The 19,528-nt window shown below is 37.6% G+C and overlaps 1 protein-coding gene across 2 annotated transcripts in view; it reads right to left on the bottom strand.

The window, feature by feature from the left end:
* The window catches only part of TMA16 (translation machinery associated 16 homolog), a 59,355-nt gene that overhangs the window by 28,897 nt on the left and 10,930 nt on the right, over positions 1-19,528 (bottom strand). The window contains exons 2-7 of one of the 2 annotated variants that reach the window (XM_060653847.2): positions 18,342-18,454; positions 12,152-12,189; positions 10,901-10,985; positions 9,353-9,501; positions 6,353-6,395; positions 3,938-5,155 (exon numbers count right to left, since the gene is read on the bottom strand). In XM_060653847.2, the coding sequence (XP_060509830.1) occupies positions 4,975-5,155; positions 6,353-6,395; positions 9,353-9,501; positions 10,901-10,985; positions 12,152-12,189; positions 18,342-18,454 (609 nt within the window). In that variant the 3' untranslated portion in view covers positions 3,938-4,974. Of the gene's footprint in view, positions 1-3,937; positions 5,156-6,352; positions 6,396-9,352; positions 9,502-10,900; positions 10,986-12,151; positions 12,190-18,341; positions 18,455-19,528 lie in introns of those variants that run through there. The other variant, XM_060653848.3, reaches the window with a different exon arrangement.

Below are 19,528 nucleotides of genomic sequence, written 5' to 3'. Positions count from 1 at the left end.
GATAGTTCCTCACATGCCCCAAATCCTTGTGTTCCAGGAAGATCATGGGCCATCATGGCTCAGGTTAGCCTGAACCTAGCCTGGCCTAAATGGATAAACACAAGGTCTTCAGGGTGCCAGCAGAGCTGTTCCACAATAGAAAACAGTTTGGCCATTCTAGGAATAGACAGAAGGTCTGTGTACCTGAAGTCCAATAAGCCAAGGGCGAGTGGAAACAAGTAAAGGTTGGAGAAGCAGTTAGGAATCAAATTATTTGTCATGTGAATTTCACCCCAAATATGATGGATGTCAATGTAGGTTCAGCAGTTGTAACAAATATAGCACTCTGGTAGGGGGTGTCGATAATGGGGGAAGGTGTGCATGTGTGGGGGCAGGGCGGATAATCTCTTTACCTTCCCCTCAACTTTGATGTAAACTTAAAACTGTTCTGAAAAAATAAGTGTTTAGAAACAAAATTATACCCATCAAATAAACATACCTAATTAAGAAATGACAGAATGATACTATAACAAGATGAACAAAGGAGTAGCATATTGTAGTGTACATTTTCAAAAATTCATCAGCAACTCCAGAGAATGGATTATGAAGAACAAGAATGGTGGCATGAAGGCCAGTGAGGAAGTGACAGGTAAGGGCAGAGTGGAGATGGCCTGACATGGACTGATTTGACTCTCTTTCTGAAAACAGAACTACAAATACCGACTAATTAAATTTAATTGGGAGGGTATGGAAGAGAGAAAGTGAAGAATCAAAGATGATTTACAAGCAGTTTTCAGAAATTAGGTGAAAAACTTGGGAAAGATTCAAGGTTCCTGATGAGAGAACAGGGATTGGGATCCAGGACACAAATAGGAGTATTTGCCATTGAAAGGAGAAAAGCTGCTACATCCATAAAATGGAAAGGGAAGGAAGGGGAGGGAGAGGGAAAGGGGAGGGCAGTTTCATTGTCTCAACGATGTATATAAAGTGAACAGTTGGTTGAGGAGGCAAATATTAAGTTAAGCTAGAACATGAAAAAGTAGTGAGGGACGCCTGGGTGGCTCAGTCGGCTAAGTGTCCGACTTCGGCTGGTTATGATCTCATGGTTCGTGGGTTTGGAGCCCTGTGTCAGGCTCTGTGCTGACAGCTCAGAGCCTGGAGCCTGCTTCGGATTCTGTGTCTCCCTCTCTCTATGCCTCTCTCCCGCTTGGGCTCTGTCTCTCTCTCTCTCTCAGAAATAAACAAACATCAAAAAAAATTTTTTTAAAGTAGTGAAAATTATCTAAAAGTTGGAAAAATGAACTTATTACAGGTACACAGTAAAACTGCTAAGCAGTATTGAGAATCCACTTGAGATGTACAAACATGAATGGAAAAACCTGATACTCTCCACAAATGCTGAGCTACTTGGGAACAACAGGTACAAAGGAAACAGATAACCTGGTGTGCTCCTCTGAGTTTTGAAAGACGAATACTATGCAGTCAGGGGCAGAGGGATGGAGAGCATGTGACAGGAGGCAACTCTAAAACCCGAATCTAAACAAAACTTAAAAGAATCTGAAAACAGGAGATAGGTGGTGCACAATGAAAGAATGAGGTCAAAGTACAGAACTTCAGCAGTGGAGGGGGATAGGAGATGGTGAATGGAGCACAGAATAGTCAAATTTTACGGGAGTTTCAGGAGCTGGTAAGTATCTGGGTGTGGCCACTGAGAAGTGTCTGAATGGAGTGGAGAAAAGGGTCACAATTTTAGATTTGTTATCCACAAGGTCCTGGATTCACTGAAATGATTAAAATAAGGGAGAAGAAAACGGAGCCAAGTAAAGTCTTCAATGAATGAGAAGGTTCTTCTGGGAGGTAAGATAATAAGGAAAGGGTGACAGTGATAGAACTTCAAAGAACAGAGAAGTGGCAGTGGCAATAGAGGAAAGAGGACACCTGTCTAATCTCCTGCTCCTGAAACACAGGGATAGAAGAATAGTAAAAGCTCCTATTTGAGGTGACAGAGTCCTAAGGAGACACCTATGTGGGTGAGGAAAAGAAGTGACTAGGATATCTGGAAAGAGACCACTGTCAGAGTTGACGGCTCTGAGCTTAGAGATGTACCATTAGCTCATATCCGTGAAGTTCCGCTTATTGTTGACAAACTATGGCAAGCAGGAAAAATCCAGCCTATTTTGTGTATGGCCACAACTAAGAATGAGCTTTACCTTTTTAAGGGTAGTAAAACACACACACACACACACACACACACACACACACACAGACATGCAAAAAGAAACTGCATTTGGGCTGCAACACCTAAAATATTTACTATCTGGGTCTTTACAAAAAAAAAAAAAAAAAAAAAAAAAAAAAAAAATTCACCACCCCTGGTTTACAAAGAACTGCCAGTGAGTTCTCTTCCAAGGCCATGGACTGCGGAAGCCATCTTGCAAAGACAATCTACTGACCGAAAGGAAGGAGCCTACATAAGGCAGCACAAGTTATCCCTGCAGGAAAAAAACATGTTCTATAGATAATGATTAAGGATATCACTTAAAAGCAATACTCTAACAACAAATTATCTCTTAGGCTACTTTGGTCCAGCCAGGAGTAACAGGATTACTGTCATGATATAATTATTTATAATGATATATAATAAAATTATGAATTATAATTATTATCCTAAATGATAAAGTAAATTCCTCCATTCAACAAATACCTACCTATTCTAGTTCCAACCAGGGTGCTTGTTCTATTTTTTGCTTTGATGGTATAGGGAAAACCAGGAACAAATGTTTAAGGGAGAGCACAATCTGCCATTTTCATAAGTTATTTATCTAACAGAATAGTAAGACTTTTTAAATATCAGACCAGATAAAACAGTTTCTCTTCTCTTGAAGATTCAGTTTTAGCAGCTCTTTCTGCCCACAGGTCCTGTCCCTGTGCTTTAATAAAATCACCTTTTTGCATCAAAAAATAATTTAAAAAAAGATTCACTACAAATCAAAACCACACTCAGATATCACCTCACGCCAGTCAGAGTGGCCAAAATGAAGAAATCAGGAGACTATAGATGCTGGAGAGGATGTGGAGAAACGGGAACCCTCTTGCACTGTTGGTGGGAATGCAAATTGGTGCAGCCACTCTGGAAAACAGTGTGGAGGTTCCCCCCAAAATTAAAAACAGACCTACCCTAGGACCCAGCAATAGCACTGCTAGGAATTGACCCAAGGGATACAGGAGTACTGATGCATAGGGGCACTTGTACCCCAATGTTTATAGCAGCACTCTCAACAATAGCCAAATTATGGAAAGAGCCTAAATGTCCATCAACTGACGAATGGATAAAGAAATTGTGGTTTATATACACAATGGAGTACTATGTGCAATGGAGTACTATGTGCCAATGAGAAAGAATGAAATATGGCCCTTTGTAGCAACATGGATGGAACTGGAGAGTGTGATGCTAAGTGAAATAAGCCATACAGAGAAAGACAGACACCATATGTTTTCACTCTTACGTGGATCCTGAGAAACTTAACAGAAACCCATGGGGGAGGGGAAGGAAAAAAAAAAGAGGTTAGAGTGGGAGAGAGCCAAAGCATAAGAGACTCTTAAAAACTGAGGATAAACTGAGGGTTGATGGGGGGTGGGAGGGAGGGGAGGGTGGGTGATGGGTATTGAGGAGGGCACCTTTTGGGATGAGCACTGGGTGTTGTATGGAAACCAATTTGACAATAAACTTCATATATTGAAAGAAAAAAAAAAGATTCAGTGTTTATAGCCATTTTGAAACAAAAATGAACCCCCCCCCCCAAAAAAAAGGACACTTTCCAGTGACTAAAGAGACAGGAACTTCTCTAACCATAAAACCATACTCTTACAAAGATTACTAAAGAAAGCAAATCAGCATCAGTTGAAACACTGAAATGAAACACTGAAAATGAAATAATTGGAACTTTAAGAAGTGAAATTATGGAAATAAATTTTATTTTTAATTGTCAATAGTAAAAAAAGCTGTAATATTTTAAATAAGTTGTTAACAAGACTTAGTTGATGTCTAGTAAACCTCTTATAGCATCCTTTTACATTTATATTCTTGAAAATACTCAAAGACACTTGCATTGTATCCCTTAGAAAACAGCCTAAAAGATAACTGCATTTAACAAGTCCTATAAAGAACAACATTCTAACATTCATGTTTTTCATATTTGAAATACTGAGTTATATTATATGTCATTTAGTGTATCACTTAGAAGAATAAATAACACAATCGCAATAACTGATGCTCTGATCTTTGTTTCCACAGATAAAACCTATCAGCCTTCATGAGAAAGCAGGAAATATACAAACAAAAAGAGTTAACCTGCAACCACTTATCTTATTTGTTAAAAGATAACAAATTACAGTGTGGGAGACTAACATTACGAAAATAGTCACCATTTTTTTCTTTACCATTAAACTCTGGCTCAAAGATAATAAAAATAATGTACAATCCATCAGTGTGTATTTATTCCATATCACATTTTCCCTATCTTACAAGGAAAGAAAACAGATTTAATTTAAGAGGAAGATTAGTGAAACACATTACTGAAAGACAATTTTGTTATCACCACTACTCAAGAAGTATGCACGGGACTCTTTCAGAAAACACATTGCTGTACATACCCCACAATCTGAGATTAGGTGATCCAAGGTGAACATGAAAAAAATTAAAACTTTTTTTTCCCTTATTCAGATCACTCCCTATGCCCAGGAAAATCAGGTTAAATGGATCTTAGAATACTTTTATTTCACTATATCTATTTTAGCAACTTAATGTAAATGGAAAGTAACACTTACTTTTAAGTGAAAATCATAACACTGTTTGAAACTGCAAATGGGAGTTTCATCATGAAAGATGATAAGCTACATGGCAAATTCTTGTATGTAGACAGTTATTTACCATAATCAGTTCAAATATAACTTTACGCTTTCCATTTATTTACTTTCAACTGAAATAAAGGACAGTTAGGCCACTGCAGTCATTTCCTCATCTGAGTCACTGGATTCATCTTTTAGTTCCAATTCCCCTAAATCTTTGTCTACGGTTATAATAGTTTTCTTCTTGCACTTCTTGGGAACTGCATCATTAGCACAAATTTTTCTCATTTTAATGGTTGGCAATTTCTTCAGATCCAAATCCCACTCCCTAAACAAAAGAGAGTACACACAGAGGGTTGCTGGGGTGTGAGGTGGGGAAACAGTCAATGTATTTAAAACTCTAAAAGCAGCAGAATAAAGCTTATGAATGTACAGTAGATTCAAATGCACTAGAAACAAACAACATAAATGCATTAGGAAAAAAAAGAGTCCCAAGAACTGAGGTCCAAAGCTTTGTCCATATTTCTTGCATCTTCTCATTAACCTATAATAGCTATAACTGCACACAGATTCCCACATATCCAAAACTTCCAAAAAGCAATTCAGGAAAACATTAGGCAGAAGTTAGAAGGAGGCTCTGTTCCATTCTTTTATTCTCCCTAACCTGAATCTTCAGTCTGGCCATATGGTTTCAAGAATCTAAAAAGTAGGAACTAAGACACCTGGGTGGCTCAGTCAGTTGAGTCTGACTTCAGTTCAAGTCATGATCTCACAGTTCAGGAGTTCCAACCCCACATGGGGCTCTGTGCTGACAGCTCAGAGCCTGGAGCTTGCTTTGGATTCTGTGTCTCCCTCTCACTCTCTGTCCCTCCCCTGCTCACATTTTGTTTCTCTTTCTCTCAAAAATAAATAAAAATGAAAAAACTTTTTAATAAATAAATAAAAAGTAGGACCTAGATCATATCTGGCAAATTTCCAAAATGCAGTCAGAAAAGATTCTTCTTTTCACACATGGTGGTAAATCACAGTAATTTTCAGAAACAAAAAACATGTTATTGTTACACTAGAAAACTCAATCTTTCAACTACCAGACTAACTAGTTCTTGATGACTTAACTTTTTCTCTGGGATCACTTCCCAATAACCATCCTTTCTGAAAGAACTCTGAGCCATCAAGCCTGTTGCTGTTAGGTTATCTTTTAAAAAGTATGAACTGGGGAAGAATAGTGAGAACAAGTTCTTTTAGGTATTATATTAAGGTATCTAAATTTTCTTTTAAAAATAAATAAAAGCACCATGTCACTATCATTTCAGTGTACATCAGGTGTTTCAAAGAAACACAAGTTAGGAAAAGCCTTACTTTGATAAAACAGAAAAAGTTAAAAGAAACCCTTGAGTTTTTTTTTTTTTTTTTTTTTTAGCTCATTAGAGCTAAGTTCAAAGTTCTAGGTTCATAAGGGAAGAAAGTTTATGTCTCATGTATTTTACATGCAGCTTCAAGGAGTAATAAAAAGAGACAGACTTACCTAAAAGTTTTCAGATTACCTGCATTTACAATGTCTGGAATCTCTAGGAAAGAAAATAATTTACATCCATTAAGCAATGTTCTTTAAATTACAACACTTTACAGTTTCCTTGTTTATTATCTCACATACAAAAGTGACAGCGAAAACATCCAAAGCAAAACAAAATTTCAAAGCACTGCTGTAATGCTATATGAAAAGTAAGTTTTGGAAGTATAAAGGGCTTAGTTTAAGAAGGTGACTTGTTTACCAGACGCACTCCCTGACACTGGAAGCAGCACTGTGGCATGCCTGAAACAACACCGGATCTGAGTTTTTGGGGTGACTCAATCACCAATACGTGTCTGACCTTGGCCTCGTCCTGTTAATTATTCTGCTGGCTACATGGTGAACAGACTTCAGAAGGAAAGAGCAGTAGCACAGAGACCAACTGGGAGGCCGTTAGAATGGTACAGTTGAAACAATGGTGGCTCAAACTAGGGAGGTGGTGACAGTAGCAGTAGAATTTATCAGACGCAAAATGTATTTTGCTGAGGATATGGACGGAGCATAAAAGTGACTATGCATGGGCTTCTAACCTGAACAACTGATGCCACTGCCAGAAATACAGATCATGTGGGAGAAGAAAGTTTTGGGAGAAGAGCTGGACTTTGCTTTGGGACAGGTCAGGTCTGAGATGCCTATAAGACATTCAAGTAGAGATTTTAAGAAACCCATCTTTGATAATGCAAATCTGGAGTTCTAGGGACAAGTTAGCACTGACAGACACAAATTTTGAAATTATGGGCATGTAGACAGTATTTCAAACCAAGACAGAATGAAATCCATTAGGAATTGGTATAGACAGATAAAAAGAAGAGGCCCCCAAAGTAGAGACCTTGGCCAAAATTTAGTTTGTGAAGAGGAGGAGTCAATTTAGGACACTAAAGTCTTGGCCAGTGACCTAGAAAGACAAGTAGGAAAGGGTCTTCTTTACCAAATGAAACGTGTGACAAGAAAATGAAATGATTGATCATCTGTATCAAATGATGCAGAAAAGTTGACTGAGAATCAATGCCCAGTATAGCAACTATTTGCCAGTACTGTTAGTTGAGTGGAAACGACAGCTAATTAAAGTGGGTTACAAAGAAAATGGAACATGAGGAAAAATGGAGACTACGAACATAAACAAATTTTACAGTCTGATGGTGACAACTCCATGAAAGGGAGTAGTTGAAGCTCTCCCTCAACTTCCTGTGTCAGGTACTTTGATAAATCAAACTTTATGTAACTTTTAAACAACCTGTGGAAGTAGGTATGCTATTTATTGCAATGTTTAAACTGAAGAAAACAAAGCCGCAGGAGGGGAGGATTTAAATAACTTGTCCTGTTTAATAGTAAGCTGTAAGGGTTTAAATCAGATCTATCTAGTTCTAAAACTATTTTCTGTTATTTTTTCAGTTAGGAACGCACTTCTTACAGATGATGAAGAGGAACTACCAACTACTTCAGGGTTTCTAGCATTATTGTAGTGTAGGTGCCTGACGTTAAGCTTTTGATTGTCTAGACATCCGTATCACAGACACCCTTCTCAAATAAAAGTCTTGCCAGCTGTATGACACAGCTACAGCAAAACAACTAGATGAGAAACCAGGCCGCCCCCATCCGTGAAAGTTCCCTTTCAGAAAGCCCTGGTAACCAAACACTCGAGTGACCCCACTTTTCCCTTCTCGCGCCCTAACTCCCACTGCTGTGTTTCTAATTTGGCAATAAAGAATGAACCTGTGAAACCCTTGGCACCTCACCTTGGATCCTAATAAAGGTAGAGCCCCAGGTCCACACTCCCTCTCTCTACCTTCGTCCTCCCTGTATGCCCTGGGTTGTGCTGTGGACCCTCCAGGACTTGTGAGTAATAAATCTTTTTTTCCCAAAGTCCCCTGATGGTTGTTACTGAGGTGTATCATGCAATCCTAGTAAGAACCACAAAACCTGGTCCTACCACAACACTGGCTCTGGTTGGGGAAATGCCCATGGGGGCTCACCACAAGTACCAGGCGCCCAGGTGGGTGCTTCAGGCATGTCTAGCAGACAGCACCACTATCAATAGGCTGGGATCAACACAACAGTTATCCACAAGATACTTCCTTTAGGGTCAGTGTTTCAGTGTTATTATTACCAAAATTTAAAAATTTAATTTGCTATTAAGTATTTCGTTCATACTGTGCTTTTTAAGTAAATCCATGTACCATAAATGCAATCATAACATGGACTAGGAATGGAATGTGAATGAAGGAATGTACAGGACCATGGCAAACTTAAGAATATATGATCGAATCTAAAAGGGACAGCTGTTACTCCACTATAGTGGATTATGCTGCCAGACCATTTGCATTTTTTAAAAAGAAGCCAGAAATCTACATTTTTCATGTGCAATCACCAGGTTTTTTCTACAATGGCAATTAATAAGTCAATCAAATGCCATCTGCAGGCCATGTTGCCTCTGTGTCATCACTGTTTGTGGGCCTTGCAAGCCTTAAGTACCCTCACTTAAGTGCTTTTCTTCTGAAAATGTTAGTAAACCAGCAACACAGAAATGCCACAATGAATGAATGAATGTTCGATTTTACAGTTTTTCAAGTATGACTACAACCCATAAAGGTTGGTCCTGTAAGAATGACAAAGACGGGGAGGGCACAGCACCCACTCTAAAGGAACACAGATGTAGTTGGAGACGGGCAATAACTCCACAATAAAGCAAATTAGGTATGTGCCAGAGGGAGAGGAAAGCTTTATTGTCACAGTAGAAAGATACGATGTCAATGTCACAAGTGACAGTTTTGAGAATGTAAGGAAAAAAATGAAGTAAAAAATTGTTTGATATACTCACAAAAGAAAGGAAATCAGAGGAAGAAATTCAAAACAAACTAAATAAACAGATTTTAAAAATTAAGCATTTGAAATGAATTATAAATCTGATATGGCTATGTATTTTAGAGAGTAAAAATAAAATCACAGAAAACACACCAAGACCATATCCTTCATACTGCTGCCGCTCACGCTCCATTGTCTGCTTGATGACTGTCTCCCGGGAACAGTGCCGCCTTCCCTGCCTGTCTTTGATGCTGTTATGTAATTCAATCTGCTCTAGTTCACTGCTGAATCGATTTAAATACCTGAGAAATGAGAAAGCAACCTGAATTACAAGTCTGTACATTTGGCTGACATTACTTCATTTAAAATATAAACCCCAGGGGCACCTGGGTGGCTTGGTCGGTTAAGCGTCCGACTTCGGCTCAGGTCATGATCTCACCGTCCGTGACTTCAAGCCCCACATCGGGCTCTGTGCTGACAGCTCAGAGCCTGTAGCCTGTTTCAGATTCTGTGTCTCCCTCTCTCTCTGCCCCTCCCCTGTTCATGCTCTGTCTCTGTCTCAAAAATAAAAATTAAAAAAAAATTTAAAAAAAAATAAATAAATAAAATATAAACCCCAGGCTTCACCCGTCCTTGAAATTTTTGTATTCTTCTGAGTTCCTCGAGTCCTCAGACTTCAGACCTTTCCTGGATAACCCCACCATTTCTGAAATTCCAGCAACCAAATCACTGCCTGCTATTCCAAGTATCTGCTAAACTCCAGATCCTCATATTCAACCACCCCCTGGACATCTCCATTTGGATGTCCCATGGAGGCTTAACACATCAAAAGTGAACTTATGTTCACCCCAGTCCCCCTCATCCCCCACCAAACCTGCTCCATCTCTGGCTCTCTACCTCAGGAAACAGTATAGCCATCCACCCAGTTGGCCAAGTGAACAATGTAGGTGTCCTCCTTGATGCTACTCTGTCCCTTTTATGCCACATCTAAGTTTTCACTAAAGAGCGAGACTTTCTACCTTCTTTAATATCTCCAGAGTCTTCATTTCTCTTCACCATACTGCTACTAATGATGCAGAGACCACCATCATCTCTTGCCTGGATTGCTTCATGAGCCTCTCAACAGTGTCCTGGCCAAAACCATGCCCCTTCAGGCTATCCATCCTCATTCTCACTACTGTGACATTTCTAAAGTTTAAATATGACCATCTCAGGTGCCTGCTGTAAAAAGCTTCCTGTGGCTCCCAATGTCCTTCGATAAAGTCCAAACTTACAATGATACTTGAGGTCCTTAATTAGCTGTACTTGTCACAATGCCCTCTTTGAACCTGTTAACAAATGTCTGGCAGATCACTACATATGTCGCTCTTATCTGTGATTCTCTCTGCCTAAAGGCTCTTCAGCTAACTTACCTCAACCTGCTAACTCTTACTCTTCAGGTGTCAGTTTAGACAATATTTCCATTAGGAAGCCTTTCCTGACCCCCAGGAACTAACTGGGTGGGTTAACTAACACACCCAGGCTCAGAAAGGTTACAAACCTACTAGAGTGGCTAAGCCAGGGTGTGAATCTTAAAGCCTTTCAGATAACAAAGTCCGTTTACTCCTCTATAAATCCAGAATAGAACTCTGTCTCTTGAAGAACCAGGTTGAACAAGTCCCTCTTTTCTGACCTTTTGCTCATAACATGCCCAGTGTTTACCTTTCAATTAATTCACAAGCATCTTTCTTTGAATATCCTGCTTTTTGGGGATCAAGATGACTTTGAAACCACTGGAGTTTTTCACCTGTAACAACAGGTACCAAGATCATTCAACACCGTAAGTTATCACTTATGCAATGAGTATTCATTATAATTTTCAACATCACTGTGTTTAAAATAGTATCAAAATTTATTTCAATGTTAAATACAAAGGCTTGTGTGGGCTCAAAGCTAATTAAACCAGTCTGTCAGAAATCAAATTGTCACATTTTAATTTGGGGAAGAGACAGGGGTGGAAGAGATGCTTTTCTGTGTATTTCTTGTCCAGTAAGAATGAAAAATTCTTTTTTTAAAAGCGTAACAGAACATGAAGTTCTAAGTATTTCAAAAGCAAAGGACAGAACTTTTCTAAAATAATGAAACAAACCTGATTAGATTAATGGTGAAGATGGTCGTTGCTGAACATTTAATAAGCATCAGGCTCTATGTCAAGAGCTTTACAATCCTATGAGGATCAGTACATTATTATCCCTACTCAGAGATGAGAATAAGTAACCTGTCCAGGGCCTCAAAGTCACTAAATACATTAACCATACAAGAGCTGCTAGACACTGTGCAAAGAGTGACCAACATTATCAACGAGCTAACACACCTCATCCTTATGAGTAAATCTGACGATCAGGGTCATATTCAGTTAGATTTCTCAAAATTACAGATCAAGAAATGACCCTACCCCAGATATGGATGACCTACTTAGAAATACTATTCTATTAACTGAGAAAGCATTGGAGAGGAGTGTTCAAATAAAGCCTAAGGGTCACTATTTTTAAGTCGGGCTAATAAGTAAAAATTTACTAACAATAAATATGACAAAAAAAAAAAGATTATGACACTGAGATACAGACTGAGGATGCACATATCCACATCATTAAATATAAGCTGCTGTTTCCAAAATACTTAGGCCATAATCCTTCCTAATTCTAATCATTAGGGAGTAGAATTAAACTTCAGAGATAGATAGATATAGGTAGGTAAACATAAACTAAATAGTTTCTGAAAAAACTGAGTAGACATTATTAACGCTTTCTAAGAGCTAATGATTGATTTTACTTTGTTGGGTTTTAATTAAATCTGGTAAAAAAAAATTCATTTAGATAAAAATAGTATTTGCCTAGAAGAATCAAAAAAATAGGCATATAGCAGAATTTCACTATCCTCTAGCCAGAGTGTCAAATAAGTAAATCTACTTACCAATAAGGTTGAGACGCAATGCCTTTTCATTCTTCAATCTTGGGGAAAAAAAGGTGCATAATGTGTTAGAAAATTTCCAAAGCAAGTTTTAAAAATCTGTCAAAAACAAACAAAAAACTGCCCACAGAACCTTAATTCAAGGATCATTCTTTTATACATATGAAATTAATTCTGATAGTGCGAAAACACTGAACATCATGCTTTTCTTTTAAATCGCTGGAACACAATGTTACTAGAAACTTTTCTTTAGCTCTTCAATGACTAACGACCAAAGGACACCTATAGAGCAAATCACCTTTGAAAACACACAAAAAAAAAGGCTTGATTGGATTACGAATGTTCAGGTGGATAATAGTTGTGCACAAAAGAGTAATAATGAATACCTTCTAGAAGATGGAATGCAGGCACCAAGGCTAAAATGCCTTACTGTCACCTTTTAAACTTCAACAAGAATAAAACAGAATGTTTACTTTTCATAATTTGCAAAGAACTATAACAAAGAACTCATCTATTCTCAGAAAACAGTATGGGTAATACGTAATCCCACGATTGTTGGTATTCTAAATACTAATTCATTCAGATGAGACCTTTGGATAGCTAGTTTTTGCCACATTTTGTGCTACCCACCAGAGATATAGCAATGAACAAAAAACTACTGTCCCTGCCCTAACAAAGCAGACCAGATTTCTCCTCCCACATTAAACAATGAGAAAATTGGAGAAATAAAATGAAGCCTTTTTTCAAAAAAAAAAAAAAAAAATTTAAGTACAAGGGCACCTGGGTGGCTCAGTAGGTTGAGCATCTAATTCTTGATTGCAGCTCAGGTCATGATCTCACAGTACCTGAGTTTGAATCCCCATGCCAGGCTCTGTGCTAACAGTGTGGAGCCTGCTTGGGATTCTCTCTCCCTCACTCGTGTGCATGCGCACACAGGCGCTCTCTCTCTCTCTCTCTCTCTCTCTCTGCCCCTTCCCAGCTCCAGCTCTCTCTCTAACCCTCCCCACTCACGTATTCTCTCTCTCTCTCAAAATAAATAAATAAACATTAAAAAAAACCTTAGGCACAGAACGGATTAAAATATACATAATACAAAATACTAACAAAGGACTTGTATTTAGAATATACAAACACTAATTACAAACACTAATAAGACAACCCAATACCAAAGAGGGCCAAAGATTTTAACAGATTTTTAATCAAATCAAAGACAAATGACCAATAATCACATAAAAAGATACTTAATATCATCTAGTCATCAATATGTACAAAATTAAATCATACTGGGATACTATTATACAACTACCAGAATGGTTAAAATATTTTTAAAAAACTGATAATACAACATGTGTAAGAGGATATGGAGAGAATGTAACTCTTACACACTGGTGGTGAAAATATAAAATACTATCACTTTGGAAAAAGCAATTTCGTACACACTTAAACGTGATACCTATAATATGACCAGCAGTTCTCATAACTTATTTCATATAAACTTAATTTCTTATATACTTTAACATACGTTCACCACATGACCCAGAAATTCCAGTTCTAGGAACTGAAAGAAAAATGAAAACAAATGCCCAAACAAACACTGTACATGAATGTTCATGGCAGCTTTATTTATAATATCAGAGGCTGGCAAATTTTTTCTTAAATGGCCATAGAATAACAGGTTAGGCTCTGTGGGCCATGTGGTCAGTCTCTGTCACAACTACTTATTTCTGCCATTTTAGCCTGAAAGCAGCCACAAATAATACAAAAGGAATGGGCACGGCTGTTTTCCAATAAAACTTTTTAATAAAAACAGATCGCTGGACCCGTACTTTGCAGAACCTGATAATAGCCCAGTAATGTAAATAATCCAAATGAACACCAAAAGGTGAATGAATAAACAAACTGCATTTCCAAACAATGGAATACTACTCAGTAATAAAAAAGAAAGACAATATATGAAATTACATGGGAAAATTTCATAAACATTACAAAGAAGCTGGCACAAAAAATTATAATCATTTCATTTATATGAAACAATAGGAAAGACAAATCTCACCCATCAAAATAAAGAGCAAATCAATGGTTCCCCGAGTCTAGGGTACAGGGTGAGGATGGGCTGAGCAATACACAAGGGAATCCTCTGGAAGAATGAAAATGCATATACACTAATCATGGTGATTACACCAATGTACTGTCAAAAACTCAAATCTGTACAATGAAGATATGGCTATTTTACTGAATGTGATTTATACTTCAAAGTTGATTTTAAAAAATAAAGAATACTTCAGGGGCACCTAGTTGACCAGTCAGTTAAGCATCCCAACTTTGGCTCGGGTCATGATCTTGCAGTTCATGAGTTCAAACCCCACATCGGGCTCTGTGCTGACAGCTTAGGGCCTGGAGCCTCCTGCTTCAGATTCTGTGTCTCCCTCTCTCTGCCCCTCCCCCACTCACACTCGATCTCTGTCTCTCTCTTTCTCTCAAAAATAAACATTAAAAAAATTGTAAATAAAAAAATAAAAATAATACTTCATAACAAGAAAGAGAAAAATTCATTCCTTTCAAATAAGCCTAGAGGAAAGAATCTAGTTAGAAGTCAGGTTGCTGAGCGCCTGGGTGGCTCAGTTGGTTGAGTGACCAACTTCGGCTCAGGTCATGATCTCAGGGTTTGGAAGTTTGAGCCCCGCATCAGGCTCTGTGCTGACAGCTGAGAGACTGAAGCCTGCTTCAGATTCTGTGTCTACCTCGCTCTCTGCCCCTTCGCCACTCATGTTCTGTCTCTCTCTCAGAAATAAATAAACATTAAAAAAATTTGTTTTAAAAAGAAGTCAGGTTGCAATAATTCTGAACGAACTAAATGGAAGCCTGAACTAGAGTGGTATCGGTTGGGATACAGAAAAGTGGAGAGATTTGAGATTAATTCTCAAAAGTAGTTGTTTCCTAGATTTTTACTTATTAGGCTTAGTTTCTCTGTTAATTTTCCATACTAAGTCATTTTGTTTTGGTATGTAGAGTTCTTTGCTGGTTACTCTGCAGGAAAAGACATGACAGTATACACCAACAAAATATCGCTAAGCTCAGAATCATAAAATAAAGCTAAAATCATGACACAGAATAGCCATTTGCTGTCCGTAATTGTTCATCATTTGCAATGTACTAGTCTAGTCTTCAAACCATACTAGTTTAATACGAACAGAAGCAATATTGCAAACAGTCTTAAATCAGAGCATTCAAATACTGAAGAACATGTTTGAGCTCTCAGCTGTTGCTATTCACTCCTATAGTATCTTTAAGTAATCAGAGTCTATCAATAAAAGTCAAGGTGATCAACTTGGTCTGGTTTTCTATCCTTCTACCACTAGTCAAAGGCAATGCAACATAATAGATATCCTCCCTGATCTTCCCCTCACTTGTCATTCTCTCTAAAAAGAAACCTTAGGAAGCAGTACAAAGAATCCTCAGTTCTGTATAAAAGTACAGAGACTGGAACTGTAGCTGCCTTTGTTCCTCAGAAAACCAAATATCTTAGTAGGCAGATAGTTAACAAAAGGTGATAGTATCTAAAATGGTCCCCACTGATTCTTGTGTCTTGATATTCACGTCCTTCAGTGTGGATGGCTAGACCCAGTGACTTCTAACAAATAAAATAGCACAATGGATGTCACTCTGACTGTCTTCCATCCTGGCCACCCTCTCTTGTTCTATCTCAGAGCCTTTTCTCTGTTGGAACCAAGCTACCATGCTGTGAGTAGCCCGTGGAGAGGCTCATGTGGCAAGGAACTGATGCTTCCGGCCAATAGGCAGCCATGCATGACTTGAGATCTGTCAACAGCCACGGGAGTAAGCTTGGAAGCAAAACGTCTCCCTATGAAGCTCTGGGATGAATGTAGCCCCAGTCAACATTTTGACTGTAGCCTTGTGAGAGACTGAGTCAGAAGCATTCAGTTAAGTGACACTGGAATTCTTGACCGAGAAACTGTTTTAAGCTGCTAAAATGGCATATAATTTCTCATGCAGCAATAGGTATTTAAAGCAGTATTTGATAACTGTTATTCATTAGTCAGAAGCCATGGGCACCTGCACTTCAAGTTAAGTCTTACTGGTACCTTTTCTATCATCTTGCATACAGTTTGTCCCAAGAGTCTGAGTATCTTTCACCAACCATCTCTCCAAAATATACAACTCAGCCTTTCTGTCTTGCTGGAAGTACTACTCTAGTGCAGGTAGATCAGCATTATTTTCGGATAATATTTGTGATCATGCCATTTAAATTAAATAGAACTCATGGTCAATGATGCTGCTACTCGAAAAAAAACGGACATCTATGACAGGAGTAAGCTTGTTTCATAAAATACATTAGACACTAATAAAACTGTACATTTGTTTGCTTCTGGAGCCATTAATGGTTACAATGGTGACTTCTTTAAAATAAATGAGAAAAACCTGTTTAGAACGCTGTCCAAGCAGAAAAAATTAAGTATTACCTTTCAACTCTGTGCTATAAAAACGGAGCTTTGGTCAATAATGGAACCTCCTTGGATAGAATAAGTTATATAGCAAGTAGCATGTTGTTCAGTTTTAGCCTTCTATAATTCTTTTATGTTGATTCTGTAAATCAATGCATAAAATCCTGAATACAACTGAAAACATACAAAGATTCTAGGCTCACTAAGCTCACTTCAGTGAACTGAAGAACTTAGCCAAATTCTAAAGCAGTATTTGCTAAAATATTGCATGTATACCATCGGTACTACATAAGCTAATTTTTAAGTTTCTTATGGACACAGAATTAAATCATCTTTAAGCAAGTTACTTTTTTTCCTCATTGTCTTTTGATCCTAATTACATTACAAAGAAAACTAAAAAAAAAAAAAAAAGAAAACTTAGTTCAATATTAGTTTATTTTACAAGTCTTACAACCTTTGCCAAATCTTTCCACCGAGGATAGAGCAAGCATGCCTCAGGCTCAGACCATACAGGGAAGGCAACAGTATCTACTTGGTTTTAATACAGATCAAATGTCTCCTTGAAGAAAAAAAAAAAGTAAGGAAAAAAGGTTCCAAAAGAATATTAAGTTAATAATACTATAGGTCAGTGGTTCTCAGTGTGGTCCTCAACCAGCAGCAATAGCATCAACATTACCTGGAAGCTTGTTAGAAATGTAAAATCCTGGCACTGCCCCAGACCTTCTGATGTAAAATTCCAGGGGTGGGAACAAACCATTTTAATATGCCCTACAGGGGTATCTCATGTTCACCTAAGTTTGTGAAATACTAGAAGATGGTAAAAGGACTGCAAAATCACAAAAGTGGTAATTATGTCAAAAGACATTGCAAAATTCATGAAAGTGACATATAAATACTTTAAGTTTGAAAAGTACTGTTTTAAAGCAATACTGCTATCATCATAATAACCTTTATGAAAAGAAAAAGAAAAATTTGATTATACTATCACAGCACTTGTCTATTCTCTTCCAGAAAACTTCTAGCCAAATCACTGTGGAAGAGTTAACCTTTACTAAATATGCCTTTAGGTCTTGGGTAAGGAATTGATACATAACAATGAACATGCTGGCTTCTATCAGCGAGTATGGAAATGTATCTACCATTTATTAAAATGGTAAGGCCATTTAAAAATAGCCAAAATGATGACTTTTGTGTTTGTAACTTCATTTTAAATTATTTATTTGTTTCTACAGCAGTTCCTGGGGACGCTTACAGGCCAAAGATGGAGGGTAGGGGCGAATTGGCAAATTATAAAATGTAGGCTGCTGACGAGAGAAGGGAGACTAAGGGAAAGGAAATGGAAAAGAAAGGGCATTACATATGCATTCTGTATTCCTAAGAAGAAAATTTTCCTATGAATTGTTCACATCAAGAATACAAACCAACTTCCAAAATGGCATACGGACCTATGAAAATCTACTTTTCCATAAAAGCAGAGAATACTAACAAAACTTGTTGAAATCAACTTTTTCGGAAGTATGAAAATTAAACAAAGGCTTGCAAGAATCCAAGGAGTATTCTCAAGAAAAATAAGCCCAGTCTCAGTAAGAAAAGAACAACAAATCTGTTTTTTCAGTGCATAGAACATACTTAACATTTATTAAAGAAAGAACAAGGGAATATTGATGAAAGATAAAAGTATAAATGAGCTTTACACCAATGCATAATATAAATGATAAAAAGATACTTACTTTTCCTTTTTTTCTTGTTTGTGGGCTTCTCTTGTAATTTGAGCTGCTTTTCTACTATATGGATGGATGACCTTTTTTTCCCGTCCTACAAGTTTTCCCTTTAGGGCTTTAGGCTACAATGTAGGAAAACATATTACATACATAGTCAGATATATAAGTGATTTCTGTCCAAAAAAAATTTTTTTGTAAGTAATATAACAGATGTATTGTAAGCCAGAAAGACTATAAAAAAAGGTGCTGAAAGTGTCAATAAACCCAGCTCCTCAACTGTTCCATCTTCAAAGTATGTAAGAAAATCCAGATAGTGAGGAGAAACAGTTAAACACGTGTGTTACAGTTAAGAAAATTAAGGAGGTAGAAGGAACATAAGATGTTCATGGGAGGCTGACTGTAGAAGTTGTTCATGGAACAAAGTGGGCACTGAATCGAGCAAAATCAAAGTTGGATTCATAGAAAAAGAAGAAGAGAGGAAATAATAGAAGCCATCTCAAAACCAGCGCATCAAAAAGAACAAATTACTTTCCCATTCAAACCTTATGCCAGTTTAACTAGGTCACAATTCATTCAGTCCACTGAACTAGACATGTCAGTAATTCTTTATTCCCACATAATTCTCCATCTTATCACACCTGTTACCATTTTGGAGTTGGCTTCCTATAACAACAGAAGCCCAAAATAATAATGGTGTACGTAACCCAACAAAGTTTGGTTCTCTCATGTAAAAAGTAGGAGGAACTGGAGACTCCACTCCACAAAGTCCTCAGAGATCCAGGCTCCTTCCATTTTGTTATCTACTATCCTTAGGCCCCTATATATCCACACAGTTCAAGATGACTTAATACCAAGTCTAAATTCCAGACAGTGAAAAGTAGAAAAGAAAATCAAAAGGCATATCCCTTTCCTTTAAGAGCAAGATCTCGGAAGCTGCAGCCTTCTGTTTATACCCCATTGACCAAAATTTAATTGGTGGGTTATATAAAGGTGAGTAGTAAATATAGTTGTTATTCTCAGGAAGGAAAAAATAAAAACAAAACAAACAAACAAACAAACAAAAACATGATTACAATAGAAAAAGAGCCTATTTGGGGACAGTTGACAGTCTCTAATATACCGAAGCCTGGAAAAGGTCAAGTGTTCCTAGAATCTTCTCTTCAGAACTATTGTCATTGCCTTAAATCAGCCTCGTG

The sequence above is a fragment of the Panthera onca genome, chromosome B1 (genome assembly GCF_046562875.1).
Source record: "Panthera onca isolate mPanOnc1 chromosome B1, mPanOnc1 haplotype 2, whole genome shotgun sequence".
Lineage (NCBI taxonomy): Eukaryota > Metazoa > Chordata > Mammalia > Carnivora > Felidae > Panthera > Panthera onca.
The sequence above is the reverse complement of the archived record's forward strand: the minus strand, read 5'-3'. Positions and strand labels throughout refer to the sequence as shown.